Below are 27210 nucleotides of genomic sequence, written 5' to 3'. Positions count from 1 at the left end.
TCCAGTTGTTTATTTTGACTTCAGATTAGAACATTTACCGTTGCTTGAGTGTAAGATTTTAACCCGTCTCAGCATTTTATTCAGTCTTTGAGAATTGTTTAAACGTTCCTGTCGTGCTAAATATAACTAAGAGCTTTTCAGATTGTCACATACCACACACCAATTGTGTTACTGTAGTTTTTTTGATCGAACTTCCTGCTGCCTTCTTCCTTATTTTTATTTCAGTCATTTCTCTCTGAGGACAGACAGATCCTGGCTGGGTCTCTGTGAATAAAATGCTGTGGACATTGATTCTTCTGATTGGTTTCCTACCTGGTGAGTTACAGACAGCACTGGACAACTGCATAATCAGTGTTGGATTGGGAGTCGTACACTGTTTCCACATCAGTGCTTGAATGCCTGTAGACACAAAGATGTCGGAAACTGGAGTTGAGAGTACACTCCCGGGGGAACTCAGTGGGTCAAGCAGCATCTGTCAGGGGAGGGGAAATGTCAATGGTTTAGGTCGAGGCCCTGCGTCATGTCTGAGTAGAGAGGGAGAGGGTGTAAATAGGAGAGGTGGAGGTGTGGAGCTGGGTCCTCAAGTTAGTCGGGCTGAGGAATGGTGAAGCACAACAGGCAAATGAAACGGGGTGGGAAAGGGATGGTGTTTGGAGGTGGTTGAGAGGGGGAAGCAGATAAGAAGAAAAGAGGAATAGTGCAGAGCCAGGTGTGGGGAGAAAATGTCCAGCTGGAGAAATCTCCTGGAATCTGTTATGTGAGAATATCAGGTCTACCATTGCTGGAATCTGATCTCACTCTGCAGGGATCACGATGACATTCGACATTATTGTCTTGAAATCAGAGTTCTTCCTGGGTCAATTCAGTAGCGCAGTTAGCAGAGAACATTACCAGATCTGGAGTCAAAGTAAACCAGGGTGGTAGGGATGAGAGATTTCTCTCCCATAAAAACCTTTCCAATCCAGATGGGATTTTGACAATCTGGCAGTTCATCATTGTCATTATTGATACTTTATTTTTAAATTCCAGAAATAATAAATGGCATTTCAGCACTCAAAGTATCCCAACAGTTATTGAAATCACACCTGGCATTCTAGACAATGAAGTACCAATGACCACTGTTTCACCACCTTCTAACTACACATAAAGATACTTGATAGGTACAATATTTAAAATTTGCTTCAGAACCAGAGAGCACAGTTTCAGACATCATGAGGGGTTTCTTTCTGCAGTTCATAAACTTGTCTGAACACACACACAAAATTGGGAGCATTTTAGATGAAATAGCTGGGACCTCTATGGGCATTTCAAAGGCTGAAATAAGCTGACATAATTGTAAGTTCAATGCTGCCGCTCTCCCTCAGTAATGCACTGGAATATTAGCCCTGGGTTTCTGCTCAGGACTCTGGAGTGGGAAGTGAACACACAATGTACTGACACAGGGGAGAGAGCACTGACACAGTAACAGCACTGACTGCACTTCAGACCAAAATCATTGGCTGTGGTGTCATGGACCACATACTGTACATGACCTGCACGTGTTTTCACCGTCATGTTCAAAAATATTTGTTTGCATTAAGTTGTTCCTTTCTCCTCAAATATGAAAATGCCTCCCTCAGTTTCAGGTGCATTGTGGGCAGAGGAATATATCGGAGGATATGTGGGAAGAGCGATCACAATCGATTGTCACTATGAAGCAAAGTACCACTCAGACACAAAGTATTGGTGCCGTGGATGGACTCGTCAATGTTCAGTTTTAGTGGAAACAAAAGGGCAACACGGACGGAGTGGACGAATGTCAATCACAGATAACCCGGAACGGGGAATATTTACTGTTACTATGGAGGATCTTCACTCTGGAGATACAGGATGGTACAGCTGTGGAATTATAACACCAGGTTTCGATCCATTGTTTAATGTACATCTACAAGTATCTGATGGTAGGTTTCTCAGGGATTGACTTTGTGCCTTCCATAAAGTAAGTGTCTCATGATCTTTATCCAGACCCTGTCCACCCCTCACTATCTCTGCATTCATATCAGTGCCAAATGTTTCCCTCTATACAGCAGGTCGCTGAACCCAGTTACAATTTCATTCTCTCCTGAAAGCCACCAAACATGTGACCGATATCTCACAAGTTGCTGCCTTTAAACGTCCTGTACATAATAGAGTGGCCACTGAGTGTATGTTCATGGTCTTTTGCTTCTGTTCCCCATCCACTTCGAGGTTTGACGTGTTGATCTTTCAGATGCTCTTCAGCACACCGCTGTCGTAACGTATGGTGATTTGAATTCCTGTCACCTTTCTGTCAGTATGAACCCGTTTGGCCATTCTCCTCTGACCTCTCTCAGTAACAAGGCACTTTTGTTCACAGAATTACTGCTCTCTGGATGTTGTTTCATGTTGTTCGTACCATTCTCAATAAACTCTAGAGACAGTTGTGTGTGAAAATCCCAGGATGTTAGTAGTTCCTTAGATATTTAAACTACCCTGTCTGGCACCAACAATAATTTCAAGATCAAAGGCACTTAACTCACATTACTTCCACATTCCAGTGTTCGGCCTGAACGTTGACTGAAATTCTTGAATATTTCTGCATGCTTTGATGGGCTGAGTTGCTGATGGTCTGATTGACTAATTAGATATTTGCATTAATGATCAGGTTAAAATTTGTACCTAATAAAGTAGCAGAAGAGTCTATGATTTTCATATGTTCATTCAGTGTCTGAATGTTTAATTCATTCCCACAGAACTCATGTCTGCTCCTGTGGTTCGATATCTGTCACCAGCAAATGTCTCACGTCTCGGGGGCTCAGTGTCATTTTCCTGTGAGTCCTTCCAGGGATCCCTTCCCATTCAGTACAGATGGTATGAACAAACTTCATCTGGGTATCCAACGATCTCGGATACCAATGAACTGACTCTACATTGTCAATCCTTCAACCACACACACCATCAATATTACTGCAGTGCCTCAAATCGGTTTGGAGCAAGATCCAGTGCAATGGTTAATGTGACAGTCATTAACAATCAAAAGATCTGCAGTTACGTGACAGAAATCAATGGCACTAGTAAGTTCTGGTTTCTAGGAAGTATACATTTAAATATTTATTTTTGTTTCTCTGTTACTGCTGCTCTTATACTTCTAGTGAGGGTAAGGAATTTCTTTGCATTTGTAGAAGCTACACATTGCAGCCACCATGGGGTAGAAATAAAGTGCAGTGAACAGTTAAGTCCGTCACTTCCTCCAGGAAGATGTGGAGCATCTCAAACATAGTTGGACTTGCACATCTAGACAAATTGAGAACATTACATTAATTATTCTGGCTTTATTTTGAAAAGTAGGTATCGACTTCTGATTCTCATAAAAGCAGAAGGAAGGACTTACAATATTGCAAATATTAGTGGGAATGACAGAAATTTAGCAATATCAGGGACAGGGATGAGTGTTGTTGCTATTACTAAGCAGAACGTGCTTGGGTAGCTGAGGGATCTGAAGGTAGCTGAGTCATTTGGACCTGATGGACTACACCCCAAGTTTCTGAAAGAGTTATATAAAGAAATTGTAGAGGCATTAGTGGTGACCTTTCAAGAATAACTAGACTCTGGAATGTTCAAAGGATTGGAAAATTGGAAATATTACCCCACTCTTTAAGAAGGGAGGGAGGCAAAAGGAAAGAAATAGTTGACCAGTTAGAAGGACATCAGTGGTTGGGAAGGTGTGGGAGTCTATTATTAAGAACAGGATTTTGGGGTGCTTGGAAGTATATGATCAAATATGGTTTCCTTATGAGGAAATCATGCCTGAAAATCAGCCTCAGAGTGAAAGAACATCGCTTTATTTTATTTCTTTGCCAATAGAGTACAGAGTAGGTCCTACCAGCCCTTTGGGCCACAACACTGAAGGAACTCTCGACAATCCCAATTAACTGTAACCTAATCACAGGGCAATCTGCAAGGGCTAATTCTCCTAATGAGTCTGTCTTTGGACTGTGGGAGGAAACAGGACCACTTGGGGAGACCACATACATTCCACATGGAGGATGTACAGACTCCGTACATTTAGAACAGAGATGAGGAGGAATTTCTGTAGCCAGAGTGTGTTGAATCTGTGGAATTCAGTGCCATACGTGGCTTTTGAGGCCAAGACGTTGGGTATATTTAAAGCGTACTTAATAGTTTCTTAATTAGAAAAGGCTTTAAAGACTACAGGTAGGAATCCCGGGAATGGAATTCAGTGGGGTAATAAATCAGCCTTGATAGAATAGTGGAGCAAACTACATGGGCCAAATGGCCTAATTGTCCTCCTATGCCTTATGGTCTCATTGCCTTTGGTCATTTCTAGCTTTTGAATATCTGAGCAGTCCAGGTAAATTATTAACTGCTGAAAGTTAGTTTTTGGTTGTTGAATAAAAATCGTCACTCACTTTGAGACATGAGAAGGAAATCCATTCTTTCTATGAAAAAGGCTGCTGCATTTAAAGATTACAAAAAGGATAATAAACCTTCAATTCCCTTTTAAACACTAAAGGAATGTCATTCCAAGGCGAGGGATGGGCTGGTGTTCAGCTTGCTGCACAGCAAGGTTTGCGTGTCTTTACGCTGAACTGAGGGTGTGGTTGGCAATTAACAGGCTCATGAATTGACTACAGTGATGACTGGCTTCTTGGCTGTGGCCTCAGTTTTGTGAATTTCAGTTCCAAATGTTATTTGCTTACTTTGATTTGCTCTTTTTTTGTATATTGGGTGTTCTATTTTTTTTAATGTTTGCCTGGAAGGAGGTGAATCTCAAGGTTATATATGGTATTCATTCTTTGATATTAAATGTACTTTGAACTTTGAATTTTGAGATTGAAGTGCAATCTGATTGGCTGTGATTCCATAAGCTGTCACATCTATGCAATGAAATTGAATTTTGAATTTAACTTTTCAAAAGTGTGTTCCAGTTTAGAGAGGATGCTGCAGAGTCAGAGAGTTATAGGTTATGGAAACAGAAGCTTCAGCCCAAATCGTCCATGCTGACCACAGTGTCTTCCTGAGCTTCGCGCAGTTCCTCGCAATTTACCTCTATCCTTCTAAAACTTCCCTGTACATGAACTTGTCCAACTCTATTTTAAATAGGTTATTTGTACCCATATCTAGCACTTCCCTTGGTAGCCTCTTCTACACACACACTGATCTGTGTGGAAAACACTGCCACTCCAGGCTATCTAAGGATTTCCCCTCACTCCTTGAGCCAAGAGTCTCTAGTTTTTGACTCCCCCTACCCTGAAGTAAAGACAGTGATTATCCACCATACCTTTGCCAACAAAATTAAATAACACTATAGGATCCTTGTAAAACCACACACAACAAAGACTGACAAAAAAACAATGTGCGAAAGAAGACAAATCTTGCAAATAATAAAAATATGTAAACAAATAATACATAGAACACGAGTTTTCAGAGGCAGAGTCTCTGAAAGTGAGTTCACAGCTGCAGAGTCAGTTCAGAGCTGAGGCGAGTTGAAAGCTAATCCCGGAGCCTGATTGCTGTAGGACAAATGTTGAGGAACCCAGTGGTGTGGGACCTTCCACCTGATAGTAGTACCGAGAAGAGAGGGAGACGGGTTAAATGGAAGCAGACAGTACAGGCTCTGGTGGGGGGAGCTTGCTGGGACTGAGTAATGGGGCTGAACACCGGCTCATTTTCATGTAAACTTAAACAACTCTTTCTACTATCCACCACACTGCAGTGTCACCCATAACTTATTAATCGCGCTACCTACATTTTCATTCCAAATTATTAATATTGATGACAAATAAGAGTCATTAACAAATAACAGCACTGATCCCGATGGCCCACCACTGGTGATAAAGTCTGACTTTGTCAGAAAACCAACACTCCACCACCACAATCTGACTCCTTCCACCAAGCCTATTCAGTCTCCATCCGGCTAGCTTACCATGAAATCTCACATTGCAGATCAGTCTACTATACAAGGTATGGTCATAAGCCTTGCTAAACAAAACTACTAAACTCTAAGGTCCTGTCCTCATTAGTTCCTTCGAACATCTCTCAAAAAAAATTCAGTCAAATATTTTTGGGAGAGGATTTCCCATGCTCAAGATCATGTTGACTATCCGGAATCAGATCTTGCCTTTGCAAACTCAGGTAGATCCTGTCTCACGCAATTGCCTCCAGAAAGTTACCCCCACTGCTCACGTGCCTGGAATGGGACTGGATCAGTAATCTATTGAACTAAAAGTGTGGAAACACTCTGAGACATTAGTGGGCAGTGATAATGATGACTCTAATCAAATAAAAATCATTACTTGTGAAGAGCTGTGAGCACGTGATGAAGGACGATGCTGTTGTCTTCTCTGTCTGTTTGGAATTGACACTGTCACAGATTCCTTAGAACACAGTATTAGTTTTAAATAAAACATCTTTATTTATTATAATTGCATTCATTATCTTTTGTGCTTTTTGTGGGGCATTTAGATCCAGCATAAAAATGAATTTATTCTAGTCTACACGTTCATACAGGAAATGACATTAAACAATCTTGAAACTTGAGTCTGCTTGTGTACATTTGATTCTACCTGTCCATTTTCTAAAGATTTTCTCCCTCAGTTTCAGGTGCTTTATGGGCAGAAGATAAAGTAAGAGGAGTTGTGGGAAGTACGATCACAATCGATTGTCACTATGCACCAATGTACCGTTCACACACAAAGTATTTGTGCCACATGCGGGATCGTCAGTGCACTTTGTTAGTGAATACAAATGGCACAAATAAGCAGAATGGAAGAATGACAATCAGAGATAACACATCCCAGGGAATATTTACTGTTACTATGAAGAAGCTTGTCTCTAATGATGCAGGACATTACAGATGTGGAATTACAACATCTGGCAAGCATCCAGTGTTTGACGTGCATCTCCAACTATCTGACGGTAGGTTTCTCATTGATTGAGTTGATGTCTCCACTGAAATGTCTGATTCAGGCTTTCTCTAGGAAGAGTCATGGCAGCAGGAATACCCTGAGGCTCCTCAGCAGTGCAGAGCCCTGCAGTGAGTGTGCAAAGATGGGGATACCTCGCTCATAATTCTCTCGTCCACTGTGAGTTCTGAACCACTGTTGGGATACTGATTTCCAGTGGAAGGCTCAGTATATTTTCCTGCTTCTGAACTCCATGAAATGTCCCCCAGTTAAAGGACGGGGTTTGCTATCCTGAGGCAAATTAGTGTGAATATATCCGGAAGGCCTGCCTGTTATCTTGGACCTAACTGGAGGCAAGTGCAGAAATTACCTGGGCCCTGGCAGACATATTTAAAATATTCTTAGCGACAATGATGCTTAGCGCAGAGATTGGCACCTTTTCTGTTGTTGTTTGCATCTGTATTAGTGATCTGGATGATAATGCGGTAAACTGGATCAGCAAATTTCCAGATGATACCAAGACTGTGTGTGTATTCCACAGTGAGGAAGGCAATCATGGCTTGCAGAGAGATCTACAATAGATTAAAAATAGGCTGAAAAATGACAGATGGAATTTAATGCAGACAAGAGTGAAGTTTTGCACTTTGGTAGGACCAACCAGGGTAGGTCTTATACAGTGAATGGTAGGACACTGAGGAGTGTGGTAGAGCAAAGGGAATGTTGGTCCATAATTTGTGTAAGTTAGATAGGGTCGTAAAGAAAGCTTTTGGCATATTGACCTTCATAAATTAATGTATTGAGTACAAGAGATGGGATGTTATGTTGAAGGTGTATAACATGTTGCTGAGGCCAAATTTGGAGTATTGTGTGCAGTTTTGGTCACCTACCTGCAGGAGAAATGTATACACAGTTGAAAAAGTACAGAGAAACATTTCAAGTATGTTGTCAGGTCTAGAGGACCTTAGCTATAAGGAAAGAGTGACTAGGTTATGCCTGTATTACTTAACAACAGAGAAGCTTGAGAGGAGGTTTGATAGAGTGCACAAAATTATGAGGGGTATAGAAAGAGCAAATGGAAGCAGGCATTTTCCACTGAGGTTGGGTGGGACAACAACCAGAGGTCATGGGTTAAAGGTAAAAGGTGAAAAGTTTAAGGGAAGCATGAGAGGAAACTTCTTCAATCTGAGGAATTTAAGAGTGAAGAATGAGCTATCAGCTGTCAGTCATTGGCTATATTTAAGACGAGACTTCATTGGTTCTTGATTAGTAAGGACATCAAAGGATATAGGGAGAAGGCAGGAGCGCAAATTTAGAAAGGTAATAAATCAGCCATAATAGAATGGTGGAGCAGACTCAATGGATGGAATGGCCTAATTCTGCTCCTATCTTTCATGGTATTATGGTCTATGATCTCACGTGATTCCTCGTTGTCTTCATATCGATATCAGTACTAATGATTTCCCTTCCTGCTGTAGGTAACTGAAACCAAACCACAATTATACTTTCTCCTTAAAGTCACCATTCATTTTGTATGTATCTGACAATTTCCTGCTTTCAGATTATGGTGAGTTTTCCAGGACACACACACATGTTGCCATTGCCAAGTCCCACTGTTAGGTCTCACTTCAGACTGTCTCCTTGCTGCTGAGAGAGACTGAAGCTCAGATTTTCACACTGACACATACTCAGTGTCATCACCGTTGTTCTGATCATGAGTCCTGCTGTTTTCAGCGATACTGACAGACATGGAAGTTCAGGCAGATATGAGGATGCAGAGACACAAAGGAGTAGATGAGATGCTGAGATTCCAAACTTGTGGGTTTTGGTTGAGATACAGAACTGCTGAAATCTTCAGTGTTCAGATTTTCAGAAGTTCACTGATTTTTCCCATAGAATCCTGTTCTATACTCTGTGCTAAGTCTATTCCTTTGCTTTGATTTTAATACCAAAAAGCGGCTCAAGTTGTGGGGACTCCATGTCAGTGTCTTGTGAGTCTGTCCATGGATCCCTTCCCATTCAGTACTCATGGGATGAAAAGACCCCATATGTGGATTTCAATATCTCTGATACCAATAAATTGGATCTATAGTGTGAATGCTTAAAATATAAAAATCATCTGTATTACTGCAAAGTCTTGAATGTTAATGGAGAAAAGTCCAGTGAAATTATTAGAGTGTTCATCTCCAACAGTGTCAGGAACTGCAGAAATGTGATTGAAGTCAACAGCATGGGTAAGTGGTGCAGGGTTTGATTCTTTATGATGGTCGATGGAGTACAACTGAATGACTGATGTGTGCTGGATATTGTGTTGTTGGAACTTCACTCAGGAGTGTGGAGTGTACGTTGTCACCACCTTTCAGAGAATGAAAAGCCTTTCAGCACGGCAGTTCAAACATGAGTCACTCACCACAGGGTCTCCTGCCTCTGATCTTCTTTCACTGGCTGACTGTGAATGTGTCACATCTGCTAATATTTCTGGCCACTCATTAAGACAGTCCTTCTAAGATAAACCGCTTCAAAGTTCAAAGTAAATTTATTATCAAAGTATGTATATGTCACCATATTCTACCCCATGATCCATTTTCTTGCAGGGATTCACAGTAGATACAAATTAATAAAACAGAATCAATGAAAAACAACACATAATCTAAGATAGACAAATAACCAATGTGCACAAGAAGAGAAGCCGTGCAAATACAAAAGAAACAAATTAGTAACAAGTAAATAAGTAAATAGCATTGAGAACATAAGTTGTAGAGTCCTTGCAAGTGAGTCAATAGTTTGTGGAATCAGTTCAGTGTTGAAGTGAGTGTAGTTATTCACACTGGTTCGGGAGCCTGATGGTTGAAGGATAATAACTGTTTCTGAACCTGGTGGGGTGAAACCTCCTTCTCAATGGCAGCAGCATGAAGAAAGCATGGCCTGGATGGTCGCAGTCCTTGATGATGGATGCTGTTTTCCTGTGGCAACACTCCTTGTAGACTTTTCATTTTCTTTTTTTTCAATCTTTTTATTGATTTTCCAGTAAAAAATATACAAATCAGAGGAGAAGTTTAGCAAACAGATAATACAAAAGATGTATAAACAGCAGTAAAGAAAAGTATATATTGTCAAAATCAGATAGGTATAAAGTTACACTGTTATATATACAATATATTCAGGAAACCACAACTACTCTTAACAAACCGTAAAAAAAAATTGGAAAATTTTATTTAATAAAAGGAAAAAAAACCCACTAAACTAAATTAGAACAAAAAAAAGAAGAAAAAAAGAAAAGAAAGATTGGGCAGTCCATTTGAGGATAAAATTAGAAGAAAAAGAAAGAGAGAAAACATTCTTCCAGTCACCTCCGAATCTTCACGGATAAGGATTTTCCCTAAAGAGAATAAAGAGAAATAAATAAATAAATAAATAAATAAATAGATAGATAGATAGATAGATAGATAGATAAATAGATCATATGAAAATATTGAATGAAGGGTCGCCAGACTTGCTCAAAATTAAAAGGTGTATCAAACATATCAAATGAAATATTCCCTGAAGGATGGATGGATTTCATGTTGAAAGGCAGCAGGGTCGAGAATGGGGACAATTCTAAGAGAATATTGAGCATCCTTTCATTCTTGTACTTGTGTCTATTACTCTGTGCACTTTGAACAAATGTTTTAAAAATTAAAAGGTTTATTCAAATATTTGAGTTTCCCTGGAGGAGTAGAAAGTTTACCACCAGCAAGAGAATCAGAGAAATTCTATACATAGAATATTATTGACAGGATTTTATGACAGCTTCTCAGAATGGCCGAGGTTTCTATCAATAGTGCAGATACAGAAAGCCAGACCTGGGTAAGAGGAAGGGAATGAGTGGAAAACATAAAAGTGATGTATGTACTGATGGACATGTTGCATATGAATCTCATCTTTAATCATTTGGTAACAGATTGGGTAACAGATCACCTTTGGTCCAACATGCTCAAGTACCCATTGGTCTAACAATTGTGCTCACCGGTTCTTGCAAGTACAAAGCAAACAAAATTGAATTTTATTTTCTTTTAACAGAGTCGAAGCATTTCCATGTAAATACTGAGACTGGATCGATAACTGCACAAAAGTAAGAAACTACTTCACCTCAAATGTAAAATATAACGTTCTCACTCCAGGTGGTTTCACAGATACTGTTTCCAAATAGAACCAGATGGGTGAGAAATTTGTTCCTCTTTAGCTGGTTTTCCACTCGATTGAGATGATTAACTTCAATGAAATGATGTATTAAATGATGTATTGGAAACTGATTATTCCTGATTTTATTGTACATGCATCAAGCCTGAGAACAAAGATAATTTTCTTACCTTAAACATTCAATAATAATACTCCTGTTCTGAATCATAAAGTAATTGTTATATATTAGAACAACAGCCCCTCGGCCTGATTCATCCGAGCCAAACAAGAGGGCAGGCAGTCATGAAACAAAGAAAATCATAAAAAAGAAGAGGTATGGCTACATGGTCAGCAATGCTGTCTGTCAGAGAAGAAACCACCAATCAATCATATTGTGTAATACCTCCAACAAAATGTTTGTAAAGGAACCAGGTAGTATTCCTGAATGGCCTGGACAATAGATACTCTTTAACCACCATTACGATCATTGGTCATGATCACATTTCTGCCTGTTGGACACTGTCAACAGTGTCTAAAATTCATTTTCTGAGATGCAGACATCCTGAGCTCATGAAAAGTGCTGTGTAAATGTCAGAGTTTACAAATGGCCAAGAATAAGTGATGAACCAGGACTGACCCTTTCCTATTCTTTACCACAGACCCACTTACATAATTGTGCTCACTGTCGCTGGGATTCTTCTCATACTATTTGTCGTTATTCTACTTTGCTACCTGACGAGAAAAAGCAGGGGTAGGTTTTGTTTTTCCTTTAATTATTTCATGATGAATACGATAGCTAGCTGCTGAATCTTAAGGAACTTGATTTGGTTACAGTCAACAAAAAGCCAGGATTAGAATGCCAATGTATTGGTTTACAACACATGAATGAATGGTGTTGTTTCCACTGTAACCTGGTGACTCCATTATTCCCAAAACATCAGGCGATGGAATCTCACCTCAGGTGTGGTATGGCAGAGAACCAAGAGGCTGGGTAGAAGAAAGATATAGATGGTCTCACCTGTTGTACTCAGTTTTGGGGAATTAGCTGTTGTATTTGAAAGTGTATTCAATAAGCTCTTCCTCAGTTCACCCTCCAATTAAAAGCAATCATTTGGGCAATGTATGTGTAAAATCATTCTCTCAAGTAATTCTCAAAAAAAAAAGATCAGATGCATCTTTTACCTTTCTATCACTAACTGGAGAATATTCCCTGCTCTTATTGGAAAAAGTTACTGTAGATTAAGTCATGGGTCTGCTTTATTGAGATGATCCTGAGATGGGCACCGCAGTAGAGTAGAGATTAGCTCTATGCTATTACTTCTGGGGGTGTTTTGGACTTTGGAGTTCAATTCGGCACCGTTCTTAAAGAGTCTTTATGTCCTCACCATTCAGTGCATGGGTTTTCCCAGGGTGCTCCATATTCATCCCACAGTCCAAAGACATACCAGGTCTGTTATTTGGTCATTGTAAATTGTCCCATGATTAGGTTAAGGTTAATCAGGTTTGTTGGGGTTGTTGGGTCAGCATGGCTCAAAGGGGCTTACTCTGTGATGTATAAATAAATAAGTCAATAATCTTGTGTCCCTTAATTAGACTTTGAAAACCAGTGAAGAGAACTTTGAGTGGGGTGATCATCTGTGTGTTATTATCAGATGGGGAAATGAGAGTTCATCACTGGAAAATAAAGCCCCTGCAGCCTCCAACTCATCGGCTGACAGAATATAACTCATTGGCTCAAAATTAGGACAACTAATAATTCAACTGCTCCCCATGCTGTATTCACTGGCCTCTCTCTCTCTCTCCAACTGACCAGACAATGACTTTCCCTAGTCACTGTTTGTTGCAAAGATCTGAAAAAAAGGAGTGCATTCTTTTCCGAAGAGAAATTCCCCAAGTGATCAAACCCTGAGAAATTGGCAGAAAAGTGCTGGGAATGCTCAGCATGTCAGACGGCAGCTGTGGGGAGAGGAACAGCAGATCCTTCAAGGCAACGACCTTACATCAGAACTGGAAAATGTGAGCGGAAACAAGTCTTGAGGTGCAGAGGGAGTATGGAAGGAAGCACAAAAGAGAGGGTTTCTGATAGAGTACAAAACAGAAAAAAAAAACATTAGAAAAGATGATGTGTGTGGCAAAAGGTGGTTGTAATAAGATTAATGAAGACTTAAAGATGAATGGGCTTTGAAATTTGATATCTGCATCAGTAACTTTATCCTCATCAGTAACAGAGTGTACTGCTCTTGATTTCCCTTGACATTCTCTTTATATAGTTGACTAATAATAATAAAAAAAACTGGAAAAGGCTTTGGGAAATAAAATCTGGTCACAATTCAACTTCTACTATTCTGCCCTCACTCAAGAGTTTTCCCCATTTTCTTAAGCTAGTTAGATAGGTAAACTCCAATCCAGGTATAGTTGTTGCTTGAAGAAGGTTCTATTGTTCAGCAACACATTACAGTAAGCCAAGAGCTGAGAAAAATGATAGTGTTTCTAGGTGTTCTCACAAGAGATGGATTCAAACATTGATTAAAGTTCCTTTGACTCATAACAGTGTTTCTGACAAATGAATGAATAAATAAACAAATGATTATAAAATGACCCACCTGGTGTAGAAGGTCAATTGCTTAGAAACACAGTGCAGTAGTGAGGAATGAACAACTGCTGTAAACTTACAAGTAAGCATCTAGTGATATCTAGTGGCTAGAAATAAAATAGCAAACTAAATTGGAGTGTGGGGGGCGGGGGGAACATAACATCCACTAATAGTCTCAGACCATCAAAACTCTTCATTAAGGATAAGATATTCAGATTCCGTATGACCCGGTGAGACAACAGATAAAATTGTTGATCTCAGTGTTGAAATCAAAAGAAGGTTTTATGGCCAATTGAAAAATGAGGCGATTTTTATTTTGGGGAGTTTATTCCTTCTGCGTGACAGACAATCTGCTAAAGAGCCCTGGAGAGGTCCATCAGAATTCTGACAAATAATCTTCTCCATCATATTGTGAAGGAGAAATCTGATGCAGAAACACCCACAGACAATGTAGAAAATGCTCGGTAAATCAAACCGAAATTTTAGCAGAAAAACAATTAAGATTTCAAATCCAAAACCCTCATTACAATATACAGAGATGGTAAACATTAGTTTTCAGTGGCAGAGCAGGTGGTGGGGGGTTGTAAAAACTATGATCCTTTCTGAATATTGTGCAGTAACCAGAGCAGAGATTTGCTCTGTGTGGAGAATCATTATTGTGTTGCAGCCTAAGGTTCCCGTGGTTCTGAGATTCAGTATGGGGGCCATGGTAACGTAATGGTTCACACGAAGCTATTACGGCTCGGGGCGTTCTAGAGTTTGCAGTTTAATTCCAGTGCCATTCTGAAAGGAGTCTCTGAATGTCCTCCCTGTGGGATGCCTGGATACACTCTGGGTCCTCCAGTTTCTTCTCAGTCCAAAGACGTACCAGGTAGGTTAATTGGTCAATGGAAATTGTCCCGTGATCAGGTTCAGGTTAATCTGGCTTGTTGGGGGTTGCTGGGCTGGTAAAGCTCAAGGGGTGCAAGGGCCGACTCTGTGCTGTATCAATAAATAAATAAATGTTTATGTCTGTAACAGACATGGAACTTTCAGCAGTAATGTTGTATTTTCCAGAATCCAAGCACAACACATCTCACAGAGGAGGCAACAATGAAACCCAGGTATGGACATGAAGTATAAATTGTCTGAATGTTTCAGAATGTTTAAAATTTGGATTACATGGGAGTTTACAAACCATTCATCCCCCCCCCAGCCCAGTCCAGCATAATATTTTACAGAAACCTCCGAACACCCCTCTCATTGAATCCCATCAGCATATCCTTCCAGTTATTTTTCCCTTTCTCTTGTGATTATCCAACTTTTCCTTAAGTCTATCCATAATATTTTATGTGACTATTCTTCAAATTGGCTCCAGTCTTTATTATTGTTACTGAATGGCAAAAGCAAGACTAGTCCTTTCTCTACTGTTGATGGAGCGTCTAATTGTGTAAATCTGTCCTTGGGTTCAATGATTTACCAGTTTACATTTTGTGTATTCAGTCTGTCTAAAACTCTGATGTGAAGTCAGAAAAATAGGGCAGGTCTATTCAGAACAATAAATTGGGGGTAGCACGGTAGTGTAGTAGTTAACGTAACACTATTACAGCGCCAGCGACCTGGGTTCTCTCCGGCTACTGCCTGTATGTTCTCCTCGTGAGCGTGAGGTGGACCCGTTTCTCCTATATTCCAAAGTAGGCTAATGTGATCACATGGGTTTAACTGGGTGATGCGGGCACGTTGGGCCAGAATGGCCTGTTTCCATGCTGTATCTCTAAATAAGTAAATATCTGTTCAGTGCTGACCTCACCCACCCACTTTCTCACTCTATCCCTCAATCCTGACGCCAGTACAAATATTCTATTGTCTCTTAGGTCGGTTATCAACATTTTTGTGATATTTTCCACAGGTTTGGAATGCTTGTGCATTATTACCTTCTTCATTAAAATCCCGATTGATTTAACTTTGTCCTAATTGAATAATTAGGATCAATGTTAGTAAGGAGCTTCAATTGTTTTCTCATTTCTTTAGTTGCTTTTCACTTTCCCTCCAAGAGCAGTACTCTCAGAGAACTGTGTGTTCCTCCTGTGCATCCTCCAGTCTCTGAATCCCACCACCAATGTCAGTAGCTTCAGCTGTCCAAATCCCACACACTGGACTTAACTCCATGAACTCCTGTAATTCTGTCCTCTTAACTTTTGTTCGTTAGAGATACAGCAGAGTAACAGGTCCTTCTGGCCCACGAGCCACCCAATTACACCCGTGTGATCAATTAACCTCCTACAACAAACCATTTATGCTGTAAACCATAAAAGTATTGTAATTTGCCCGAATAATTCCCAAGTTCATTTTTGACCTCTTCTCTTGCTAAAATCAGTGAAACAGCTTGGACCAGTTTAGTGTGTTGGTGTTGTAAAGCAACATGCTGTTGTTGCATAGTTAGTAGTGGGTCCTCACTAAGGATTACAGCCACTGAGTCATAAACTATTATCAAACATTCTGGATAATTATATTCTACAAGCCGATTGAAAGGATCAGGGTTTATTTAAAGAGAGGAAACTGAAGGTGTTCTGGTAGTTATCTGCAAGAGTATCAAATTGTTTTATAAAGTAGTAAATGTGTTTTCACTTACAGTGAAGAATAGAAATCTAGCTATAAAGATTTTTTTTTTAAATCCAGGGACTTAAAACCATAGACGAGAAGGCATAGGAGCCTTCTCCTGCAACCTTTCATGCCTCAACTCTCACATTCATCAATCATCCAATAGATCTTGGAATTTATTTATCATTTCAGGAAATGGCCATGTTGGAAGAAAACATCGTTTATGCAGATGTACACCATGCTCGAAGCAATGAGGCAGCTGCCCAGTCGGCTAACAATGAAAATGGAACTGTGTATGCAAACATGAAATTTAAAAGGAAGTCAAGAGCAGGACGCTCTGTTATGTATGAGGACAACACCACCTATGCAGATATCAAATTTCAAAGCCAAACCACAAGGCCCAAACAGAAAGCTTTCTCTCCTGGTACTCCATAGGACTCAGAATAAGTTTGACTAAATCATTATGTGGATTAAGGCAGAAGAGTTACGCTCCAGAGGCCACTTTATTTGGTACAGTTGTACACTTGCTTGTTAATGCAAATACCTAATCAGCCAATCATGTGACAGGAACTCGATGCATAAAAGCATGCATGTTGGCATGTTGTGCATTGAAAGGTGTCCTTCTGCACACCACTGTTGTAATGCATGTTTATTTGAGTTTCTGTCACCTTCCTGTCAGCTTAAACCAGTTTCGCCATTGTCCTCTATTGGACCTCTGTTTATTTACTGATCCTTCGGGTTCGTTCAGGAGTCAGGAATGACGAGCAGTCTTAATTCTAATGATCATTTATTTTAAAGTACAAATAAGCATACAAATACTAAGCAACACACACAAAATTCTGGAGTAACTCAGCAGATGAAGCAAAGTAGATGTGTGAGAAATTATGCTAGAAGGTAAATGAACGGCAAAGGATGCAAAGTCAAATAGATGGCGCCCCTGAAACATCCATGACCTTTATAGTTAAGATCAGGAAAATTCCTTCGATAGAAGTAAACTAGTTAAAAGACAACATAATTAAAATAATTACCTCCTGTGGGTAACCTGCTAATACTTAGTCAATGAAAAGTGAGGAAAGTGATAAACGATTAGTTTAACGGCTATACCAGTTTCTGCCAGTGAGTGGGGATGAACCACCCCATACTGTGAAAAATATATGAATTTGTTAAAATGTACGAATCTTATAAAAAAAGTATTGTTTAAAAAAAAAGCAGTGGTTTCCAACACCTCTGACCTCTCTCATTAACCAGGCATTGCGCACACAGAACTGGAATTTTTTTTAAAAATCACTTATGTCACATTTCTTCTCCATTCCAGACTCTGGTCTGAACAACAGCTGAACCCCTTGATCATATGTGCATGCCTTTATGCATTGCGTGGCTGCCACATGATTGGCTGATTAGGTATCTGCTTTAGCGAACAGGTGTATAGGTGTACCTAATAAACTGGCCACGGAGTGTAACACTTCTGCCTGAATCCATCCACATAATTATCCTGCAGAGCTGATTCTGAGCTGCTTCTTCCACACATACCCCTCCTCCAGTTCCTCTTCACAGGCAAGTATAATCCATTGGCAATGAGCATCTGAATCCAAATCATCTTTGTGTTACTACCCATTAAGCCACTGGCACTCAGGCAGCAATGGAAGTCCTCCATCTCTGGTGGTGTTCAGGGCTTCCTTCATCGTGTCAGTAGCCTTCTCTCAGTTTTCATTATAGGGCCTGTATTGTGTTGTAGGTTTTCTATGTTAGTCATGCAAATCCCAGGTTGAGGCTCAGGAATACTATCACACTCAGATATAGAAGGATACTTCAAAACCCGGACTCCAGCACCATCACCGCGGGTTCCAACGACCATGGATTGGCCTCGGCCGTCGATCTCGGCTGCCCCAGCAACCCAGGGCATATTGAAAACCCGAACTCCAGCACCATCAACGTGGGTTCCAACGACCATGGACAGCTTCAAAGTGATTGCGCAACCACCGACTGCGAATCCAGCCTTGAACTCCAGGCCGGGTCTTCACATGCTGCGTTTGTGACTCCCATCTCCCCTTCCCCCACCACCACTATGCAATCCCCTCTCCCTCTAAAGAGTCTTACTATCTTTCCTTTCAGTTAGTCCTGACGAAGGGTCTCAGCCCGAAATGTCGACAGTGCTTCTCCTTATAGATGCTGCCTGGCCCGCTGTGTTCCACCATCATTTTGTGTGTGTTGCTTGAATTTCCAGCATCTGCAGATTTCCTCGTGTTTCATGCCATCAGTTTGGAGGTTAACCAGATGGAAAATAAGCTTTTGCTCCTCCACCCTGAGGATGGCGTTATCTGATTATATACTGCCATAGGTGAGACAACAGATGAATGGTGATGTTAAATTGTACTTAATGAAACCTTCAGGATAAAATCAAGTTGTCGTCTTCTGTATAACACAGTGTTAAGGCACATACCTGCTTTGTATAGTCAAGGGTTCATTGCTCAGCTCTGCAATAGAAGATGTATTTCTTGGGAGTCTGGTGTTTATGCTCAGAAGCTCTTGGACCAGCCACTAGTCTATTCAGATGTGCTGATCATTTGGAATGTTCTCCCATTGTAAATATGCAATTCTGCAAAAGTTGCCCATCTATTTTCAAAAATTAAAGTCAAATGTTAGGTAACAATAGCTATTAAAATGCATTTAACCACTTATTGTTTTCTTTTTGTTGACCAAGTATAAAACATCACTGTACTGATGTTGGGAGAGAGCAGAAATAGATTCTCTACATCTGCTGTGTTCGATATGTTCTTTTGTATCTCACACATTCGGTTTCCATGTGACTCAGTTCAGGACTCACAACAATCTTGTAGAGCTACAGAGCAATATAGCATGGATAGCCCAGTCTCTGCCTGCTGACTGCAGTGCCCACCCCAGTTGGTCTCAATTCAGAAAGGGCAATTCAAGTGAACACACACCAGTGCACAACGAGGGATCAGCAGTGGAAAGGGTGAGCAGTTTCAAGTTTCTCAGTGCCAACATCTCTGAAGATCTATCCTGGGCCCAACATATTGATGCAATTATAAAGGAGGCACGACAGTGGCATAATTCCTAAGAAGTTTGAGGAGACCTGGCATCCTGGCATGTCGTCAGTGATACTCACAGATTTCTACAGGTGTTCCGTGGAGAGCATTCTAACTGATTGGGTCACTGTCTGGTATGGAAGGGCCACTGCACAGGATCTGAGAAATCTTCAGGAAGGTGTGAACTCAGCCAGCTCCATTGTGGGCACTACCCTGCCCAGCATCGAGGAGACTTTCAGAAGCCGATGCTTCAAAAAGGCAGCAGCCATCATTGAGGACCCCCGTTACCAAGGACAGGCCCTCTCTTCATTGCTATCATCAAGAAGATGTTACAAAAGCTGTAAACTGATTATCTGTTATTTGTGAAGCGGGGTGCCGTGCGCAATCATAATCGATTGAAAACGGACGTGGAAGCACGGAGAAACATCAGGAAATTCCAGGAAGACCTTCTTCATTGCTGCTGCTGTTGTGAGGTCCAGGACTCTGCTGGGAAGAACAGGCCCCCAGTCCTCGGGGTCGCGTTGCCGATGGCCGTTAGCGGGGCTGTCTTAATACGCTCGGCAGAGGATGGTGCTTGGAGAAGCTGTGCCGGAGGGGATGGTTATCGGCTCGGAGGTTCGACGGACTCAGGTCACTTTCGGTGTGTGCTGCGTCTGTGAGGCTGGTTTCGATGGAGCTTCCATTGTGTGCTGCATCTGTGAGGCTGAGTGAGGCGGCGCCTTGGAAGTCCATAGCAGGGGTATTCTCTTCTGCCGCCGGCATGGGATGGCGAGTCTGTCGGGACCCTGGGGACTTGTGGAAACTGTGGTGATTTCTTTTGAACTTACAGTCCTTTAACATCTTGGACTATTTTTACTGTGTCCATAGTCTGTTTTTTTTTATCAATTATGCTACTGTTTGCACTGTTGTAACTATATGTTGTAATTATGTGGTTTTGTGCAGGTCTTGTAGCTTTAGTTTTTGGTCTTGTTTTGTCTGGTGGTTTTGGAGCTCTTTTCCAGGGAACGCGCTAGATGGTAGTGCGATATTAATATGCATCAGCCTCTCCGGACTCTGGATTGGGGATTGCCAAATGTTACGTGGATTTTCTGGTGTAGTCTGTTTTGTCATATGCTTTTCTGATATCATTCTGGGGGAACTTTGTCTCATTTTTTAACTGCATTGCATTTGTGGTTTCTAAATGACAATAAACTGAATCTGAATCTGAATCTGAAACAAACACTCAATGTTTCAGAAACAGTTTCAATCCTTCCACCAGCAGACTTCTAAACGGACAGCGCATTCATGAGCATTACCTCACTATTTCTCCTCTCCTTTTGCATTGCTTATATATAGTAACTTGTGCTTTTTATTATTATGTATATCAATATACCTCTGATGCAAAACAGCTAATTTCACGACAGAGCAGATATTAATCGTGATTCTGATTCTGATTTTCTGCACTCAGCCCACATCTCTCTGAACCCTGCCCTTCCATGTCCCCATTCAAGTGCTTCTTAAATGGTACTTCTGCTCCTGCCTCATCACTTCTTCTGGAAGACTCCCCAACTCAAACCTCCACTGCCTTGCAGCTATACCTACTCATGGGTAAGGCCTAGTGAGTATCCAGGTGCTCCTATGGTAGTCCTACGTTGAGTTGAATGCTGATTGGCAACTACTGTAAGGACACTGCTATCAGACTGTATATGTCTCTGTATATGTATCAGTGGCATGGGGACGGTGGTGTTACATGGGCAACAGCTTGCTGTCCACATTGTGCTGACCGGCTCGCTTATCACGTAGACAGCTGGAAAACAACATCCGCGGTTGACCCTGACCAGCAGAGGGCCTCTTATTATTTAATCTTTTTTTTCTCCTCAGTTCAAGGTGGTAAAACTTCAGGTACGACCAGAGTCAAGCGCATTCATGTCTCAGTTGCTAGGAGCTTTTGGATTATTCTACTGGTGTTTCAATATCTGCCTGCATCTCAATATCACCAAGACCAAGGAGATGGTGGTGGACTTTAGGAGATCTAGGCCTCATATGGAGCCAGTGATCATTAATGGAGAATGTGTGGAGCAGGTTAAGACCTACAAGTATCTGGGAGTACAGTTAGACGAGAAGCTAGACTGGACTGCCAACACAGATGCCTTGTGCAGGAAGGCACAGAGTCGACTGTACTTCCTAAGAAGGTTGGCATAGTGAGATGCTGAAGATGTTCTATAGGTCAGTTGTGGAGAGCGCCCTCTTCTTTGTGGTGGCATGTTGGGGAGGAAGCATTAAGAAGAGGGACGCCTCACGTCTTAATAAGCTGGTAAGGAAGGCGGGCTCTGTCGTGGGCAAAGTACTGGAGAGTTTAACATCGGTAGCTGAGCGAAGGGCGCTGAGTAGGCTACGGTCAATTATGGAAAACTCTGAACATCCTCTACATAGCACCATCCAGAGACAGAGAAGCAGTTTCAGCGACAGGTTACTATCCATGCAATGCTCCTCAGACAGGATGAAGAGGTCAATACTCCCCAATGCCATTAGGCTTTACAATTCTACCGCCAGGACTTAAGAACTTTTTAAAAGCTATTATTAATGCTTTTTGAGATAGTGATTTAGATGTATATCATATTTTTTACTGAGTTAAGTATTGTATGTAATTAGTTTTGCTACAACAAGTGTATGGGACATTGGAAAAAAGTTGAATTTCCCCATGGGGATGAATAAAGTATCTATCTATCTATCTATCTATCTATCTATCTATCTATCTATCTATCTATCTATCTATCTATCATGTGAGATTTACATAAATATTTGCTGTGTAGATCTGATTGTTTAATGCTATGGTGTGGCAAATCAGGGAGATACCAGTTGTAGTAATTACTACTGGGGTAATGTACCACATATCCTGTTCCTGTTCCATAGTTACTCAATTTTCTCTTTTAATTCAATGTATTTTTATTTTTCACTGGTTTGTTTCTATACATTGTGTGTGTTTCGGGTGGCTATAGCTGTAAAGTTGTTCTTGCTTGTTTATAATACATGGTCACTCCTAATATTACTGCATTCCAAGGAATAAATATCTAACCTGGTCAACCCATCCCTGTAACTCAGTGCCCTCTAACTCTAACAACATCTTTATAAATCATCTCTGCACTGTTTTAGTTTAACCATGTCCTTCCTCCAGCAGGGTGACTAAAACTGTCCACAGTACTCCAAGTGTGGCCTCAACATCTAATTATACAACTGCAACATATAACACCAATTCCCAAGACTGTAAAAGATTCTTCAGGCATGAGTTTCCCTGGGGAAATGATCATGTGATTTCCTCTTTCTGTTCCCCTCATGATTTTATATCCCTCTATAAGATCAGTGGTCCTCTACAGGGTCACTAAAGGAAATAATATTTCACCTGAAACTACAACTGGTGACAACTGGAGTCTGGAGCAGCCACAAACAGCACCGAGATTCTATCCTATCGAGAATGTCACCGCACATTGATCACTGTATGGTCCAACACCCTCATTTTACTCATTATCCAGCTTTTATCACCCCACTGTTAACTGACCTCTTGGCTGTTCATCCAATAATTGTAAATGTGCTCAAGCTGAACAAATATTTGTTTTTATTTGAACACGAGAGCCTCCCCTGCATCCTCTCTATAACTTCCACATCCTTCATATAATGAGATGGTTAGAACTGAACACAGTACTCCAGTCAGGTATAACCAGGTTTTTTATAGAGCTGCTACAATACCTAATGGCTTTTAAACTCAATAATCGTGATTGTGTTGCTGTCTATCATTACAGATTGTAGCTTGTTGGTCAGGAAGTTAAGGATCCAATTGCAAAGGGAGATGCTGTCCCCCATGTCTAGGAGTTTGGAGATGATTATACTTGGAATTATTGTATTGAAAACAGAGCTTTATCCAAAAGCAGCCTAACACGGATGTATTTACTGTCCAGATGCTGCAGAGAAGAGTATAGGGGAAGGAAGATGGCCTCCATCATAGACTTGCTTTTACAGTATGTTGTGGGTTGAGGTTGTGTAGGAGAATAATGTTAATGTATGCCATGACCAGCCTCTCAAAACACTTCAGAATAGTGAATGTCAGAGCTAACAAGCAAACGTGGTTTAGGCAAATTACGTTGGGTACCAAGATAATAGGGTAGCAGGGCTTCAAGTCGGCCTAAGGGTGTGGTCGACCCTTCCCTTGCGATTCGCCCCAGGTCCAGCTGACCCGGCTGGTAGCACCTGGTAAGGGTCCCTTGCTCAGGGTTACGAGCGATGGCCAGTGACGGACCCAGCAGGAGACTGGTGGGGAAGGCAGAAGAGCTAGGACCTTGGAAGACAACGGTTGCTTTGCAAGCAGATGATCTACCAAGAAGAAAGGTGGTGATCTCTTTAAACTCATCCAGCAGAAGGCAAAGGCAAACCACTGCTGTGTCCTGCCAAGCACGATTTCCTAATATGTCAGACTCAACAAATGTCGGGACAGAGCGGCATGGAGGGAAATCATCCGCCAACTGGAAATTCCAGATGCGTCCTAACGACGACCAGGATGTTGGTGCTCATCTTAAAGCAGAAGGGAACTTCAGACAGAGGCAGGACGAAGTTAAAAAAAATGTCAGTCAAATCCCCACAGGATCTGAGAACATGGCCAGGTCCACCAGCCAGTCTAGATACTTTCCGCGGGTTGAGTCTCCAGACTGAATTGACATCTGTAACAGTGACTGTGGGATCAGGAGCACTGGAGGCTGTCAGAGCAAGTGATGACATTCCAAACCCTTTCTGTTCGAAACATGCTCAGAATGCATAAACTTCATTGGGAAGGGATGCGTGTGGTCAAACATACTGCTTTGTTTTGCAGCCGATTATAGCATTTAATCACGATCCAATTAGAATGCGCATCGACGACTATCAGTAGCATCGGACCTGCACAGTCTACGTGTAAACGTCTCCAGGTTTGGTGGGTCAGTGCTATGGAACCGTTGATACGGTGCGTTTAAAGGTGGAGACTGCTGGCATGGGCCGCATGCACGAATAATGTGCTGAATATTATCATCGAGTTTTGGCTACCAAACGTAATTCCGGGCTAGCGCTTTGATATGTGATATTCCTTGATGCGCGGAATGTAACTCTCGCAAGACAGGATACCGCAATCATGTCGGAATGACATAACGACTTCCTCCAACAGAAGAGAACCATTGTGGATGCACAGCTCGTTTTGACGTTTGGCATCGGGTGGCACAGTTTAGGGCACATTAGTTTGCCATTTATCTTCTACGTAGCCTTTTACTTGTACCACTGTTACATCTCGCTCAGTCTCTTCTTTTACCTGAGATCGGAGATGCGTTCCCCAGTCCATCAGTAGCACCAATTCACCTGGGAGTTCTAACTGGCGAGAATATTCACGTAACAGAAGACAGTTTAAAACAGCAGTGCAATGGCTTATACGGGGAACTTAAGCTATCGTGTACTGATGAGCAGGCTGTGCAGAATACAAGTAATCCCACCAATGGCTTGTGATCCGTACGAATTTCAAAACGTTCGCTGTACAAGTAATGGTGAAGACGCATGACCCGAAACAACTGCCAATGTTTCCTTGACCAACTGTGCATAGATTCGTTCGACTGGGTTAAGGGTACATGACGCGGAAGCGACAGGATTTTCATCTTAGTCCGTTATCTTTCTGTGTTAACACCGCAACAACACCATACGGGGAGACAAAACTACTGGCGCCCCGGGTTTGAAGTGTATCAATGCTTGCGATTGAGTCAGCATGTGTTTCTCTCTCCGGAAAGCAAATTCTTCTGCCCGTTCCCAACGCCACTTCGTACCTTCCTTCAGGAGAGCGTTAAGCGCAGCCAGACGCGTGGCTGTGTGAGGCAAAAATCTGGCATGATTCAATGTGCTCAAAAAGGCGCCAAGTTCACGGTGCTTTAAGAATGGGGCCAAGCTTTTCTCTGATAGGATGTAGGTCTGGGCGAAAACCCGGATGTGCCAGCATGGTGCGTTTCTCGCGCTTCTCTGGTAGACCCAGCTGCATCACTCGGGAGAAGGATTTATCAAGATGATTCAGGTGCTCTTCAAGGGTCGACCGGTAAGCAGAATGTCATCTAAGTAAGTTATTGCAGTGGACAGGCCTTTAATGTTGGATTCGGTGATACACTGGAGACGAATTTATTCCGAACGGAAGCCTCGTATACTGTTACAAGCCTTTGTGCGCTGCAGTAGAAGTGAGGCTCTGAGAATGTTCTAGCTCAAGCTGTTGGTATGCATGTACGAGGTCAAGTTTAGTGAAGAAATTTCCGCCTCCTAGTGTTGCACAGATGTATTTTATCTTTGGAATCGGGTACGTCTCAGTCGGTGACCTGGTAATCTCGACATATTCTTACGCTCCCATCACTCTCAACTACTGGCACATCAGGGGTTGCAATTGTGAAAATCTCACCGGATCAATGATCCCGTTTACTTGCAATCGCGTCTGCTCCGCTTCGGTTTTGGAGCTAAAGCGGCAATGCGCCTTGAAGAAGGTTGGTTTGGCTGCACCTGTTTCTGGAAGACATACCCTTGAGTTTACCTTCATCGGGATAGCTGAGAAATATTTTTCCGCTTGAATAAGTTCCTGACCGACATGCCGGTTTTCATCTGATACAGACTTAGGACAGGCACTTGCTGTATATCCAGTCGCACGCGAGTAAATTCACTCCTTCTCCCTCACTAGTAGATTGATTTTCACGCTCAAGAAGAACTCTGTCACAACCAAGCAGCTGTAACTGCTCCCCAGTGTAAGGCTTCAGTGTAATGCGGTGGCGTGTGTCTCGGAGTCAGAGCCAAACACGTCTACCCATGCCTTTCCACGGCACATAGTAACAGCACACCCAGTGTCGAGCTCAAAGGAAACGGGTCCGCCGTTACTCTTTAAAACCATCTGTGTAGGGAGAACTAGACCTCGAACATCCGAGTACATTACGTACGCTTCCTGCTCGGTGACTGCAACCGCGTACTGTGCTGCTGTGGGGGGTTCTGGTTTAGACGGAGGCGGAGATCGGCAAACTCTTGTCAATTGACCTTGCTTTTGGCCGGTAGAACAGACGGAATCTCGGTGCCGACAGTCAGTAACACCTGGAGTATCATTCGTTTTTCTCCTTCGCTGCGACACTTTATTAATGTCAGTATAATCTGCGGCAGCTGTCGGTGATGTGCTTCGAACTGGTGCAACAAAACTGCATTATCTGGCGCTTCCATTGCCATTTCCAATGCCAAGGGGAATGTGCGTTAAGTGAGAGCTCGGATTCTGCCAATAGCCGATGTTGAATGCGAACATCACGGACGCCGACAAACAAGTATCTTACCTTCTGTAACAGCTCCAAAATCACAAAATTAAATCAGCAACAAGCGTTGCTACTGGTTCATCTTCTAATTGAATGCGAGTGTTGAATCTAAACCGGTGCACCATCACTGATGGTTTAGGATTGTAATAAGACCCAGTTAATCCTCATCAGATTTCGAGGAGGGCGAAAGTTGACACCCAAAGTTGGGCCCTCTTCTTCACCTGGTTAAATTTCATCCTTACCTATCTTCCTGACCCCAAGAATACCAAGGCCGACGCTCACTCCCCATCGTGGACAGATCTGAGGACAATGCCGATCCAGAGCCCATTCTTCCTCGCTCGTGATTGCTGATACGGTGATCCGTTAAATAGAGGCGGAGGCGAGGGCTGTCCAACAGTCGGACCCAGGCCCAGGTAGGGGACCTCCGAACCGGCTGTATGCCCCAGCGGCGGTGTTCTTTAAAGTGATTGGAATGGGGTCACTCCTTTCGGCTGGCTGACCATCTGGGAATTCAACAATTTTGTGGCCAACAATCCCAGGATAGCCACGACTTCGTATTTTCCTGTCCCGGCAGCGTCCTGCGGGACTGCTATGTCCGCCGCCAGAGC

The 27210-nt window shown here is 42.0% G+C and overlaps 2 protein-coding genes across 3 annotated transcripts in view; both read left to right on the top strand.

Annotated features, from left to right (window-relative positions):
- Window positions 1-27210, top strand: part of LOC140717280 (polymeric immunoglobulin receptor-like) — a 146874-nt gene that overhangs the window by 45059 nt on the left and 74605 nt on the right. The window lies entirely within an intron of this gene.
- Window positions 227-18647, top strand: LOC140717282 (polymeric immunoglobulin receptor-like). 2 transcript variants are annotated; one of them, XM_073030717.1, is made up of 8 exons: window positions 227-315; window positions 1620-1940; window positions 2751-3071; window positions 6616-6936; window positions 10980-11031; window positions 11738-11829; window positions 14728-14774; window positions 16444-18647. In XM_073030717.1, exons 1-8 carry the CDS (start codon window positions 276-278, stop codon window positions 16684-16686), a joined length of 1437 nt encoding a protein of 478 aa, XP_072886818.1. In that variant the 5' UTR covers window positions 227-275; the 3' UTR covers window positions 16687-18647. The 2 variants fall into 2 exon arrangements, with proteins under 2 accessions (XP_072886818.1, XP_072886819.1); XM_073030718.1 differs by lacking the exon at window positions 6616-6936.

Source organism: Hemitrygon akajei, chromosome 27, assembly GCF_048418815.1.
Source record: "Hemitrygon akajei chromosome 27, sHemAka1.3, whole genome shotgun sequence".
NCBI lineage: Eukaryota > Metazoa > Chordata > Chondrichthyes > Myliobatiformes > Dasyatidae > Hemitrygon > Hemitrygon akajei.
Note: the sequence above shows the minus strand (reverse complement) of the source record. Positions and strands in the feature narration are given on the sequence as shown.

Excerpts from the sequence above, each read along its gene's own strand:
- LOC140717282 (XM_073030717.1), top strand. The coding sequence starts at position 276 with ATGCTGTGGACATTGATTCTTCTGATTGGTTTCCTACCTG. Across the intron at positions 1,941-2,750 it reads ACATCTACAAGTATCTGATG|AACTCATGTCTGCTCCTGTG; the intron begins GTAGGTTTCTCA and ends TCATTCCCACAG. Across the intron at positions 11,032-11,737 it reads GGATCGATAACTGCACAAAA|ACCCACTTACATAATTGTGC; the intron begins GTAAGAAACTAC and ends TCTTTACCACAG.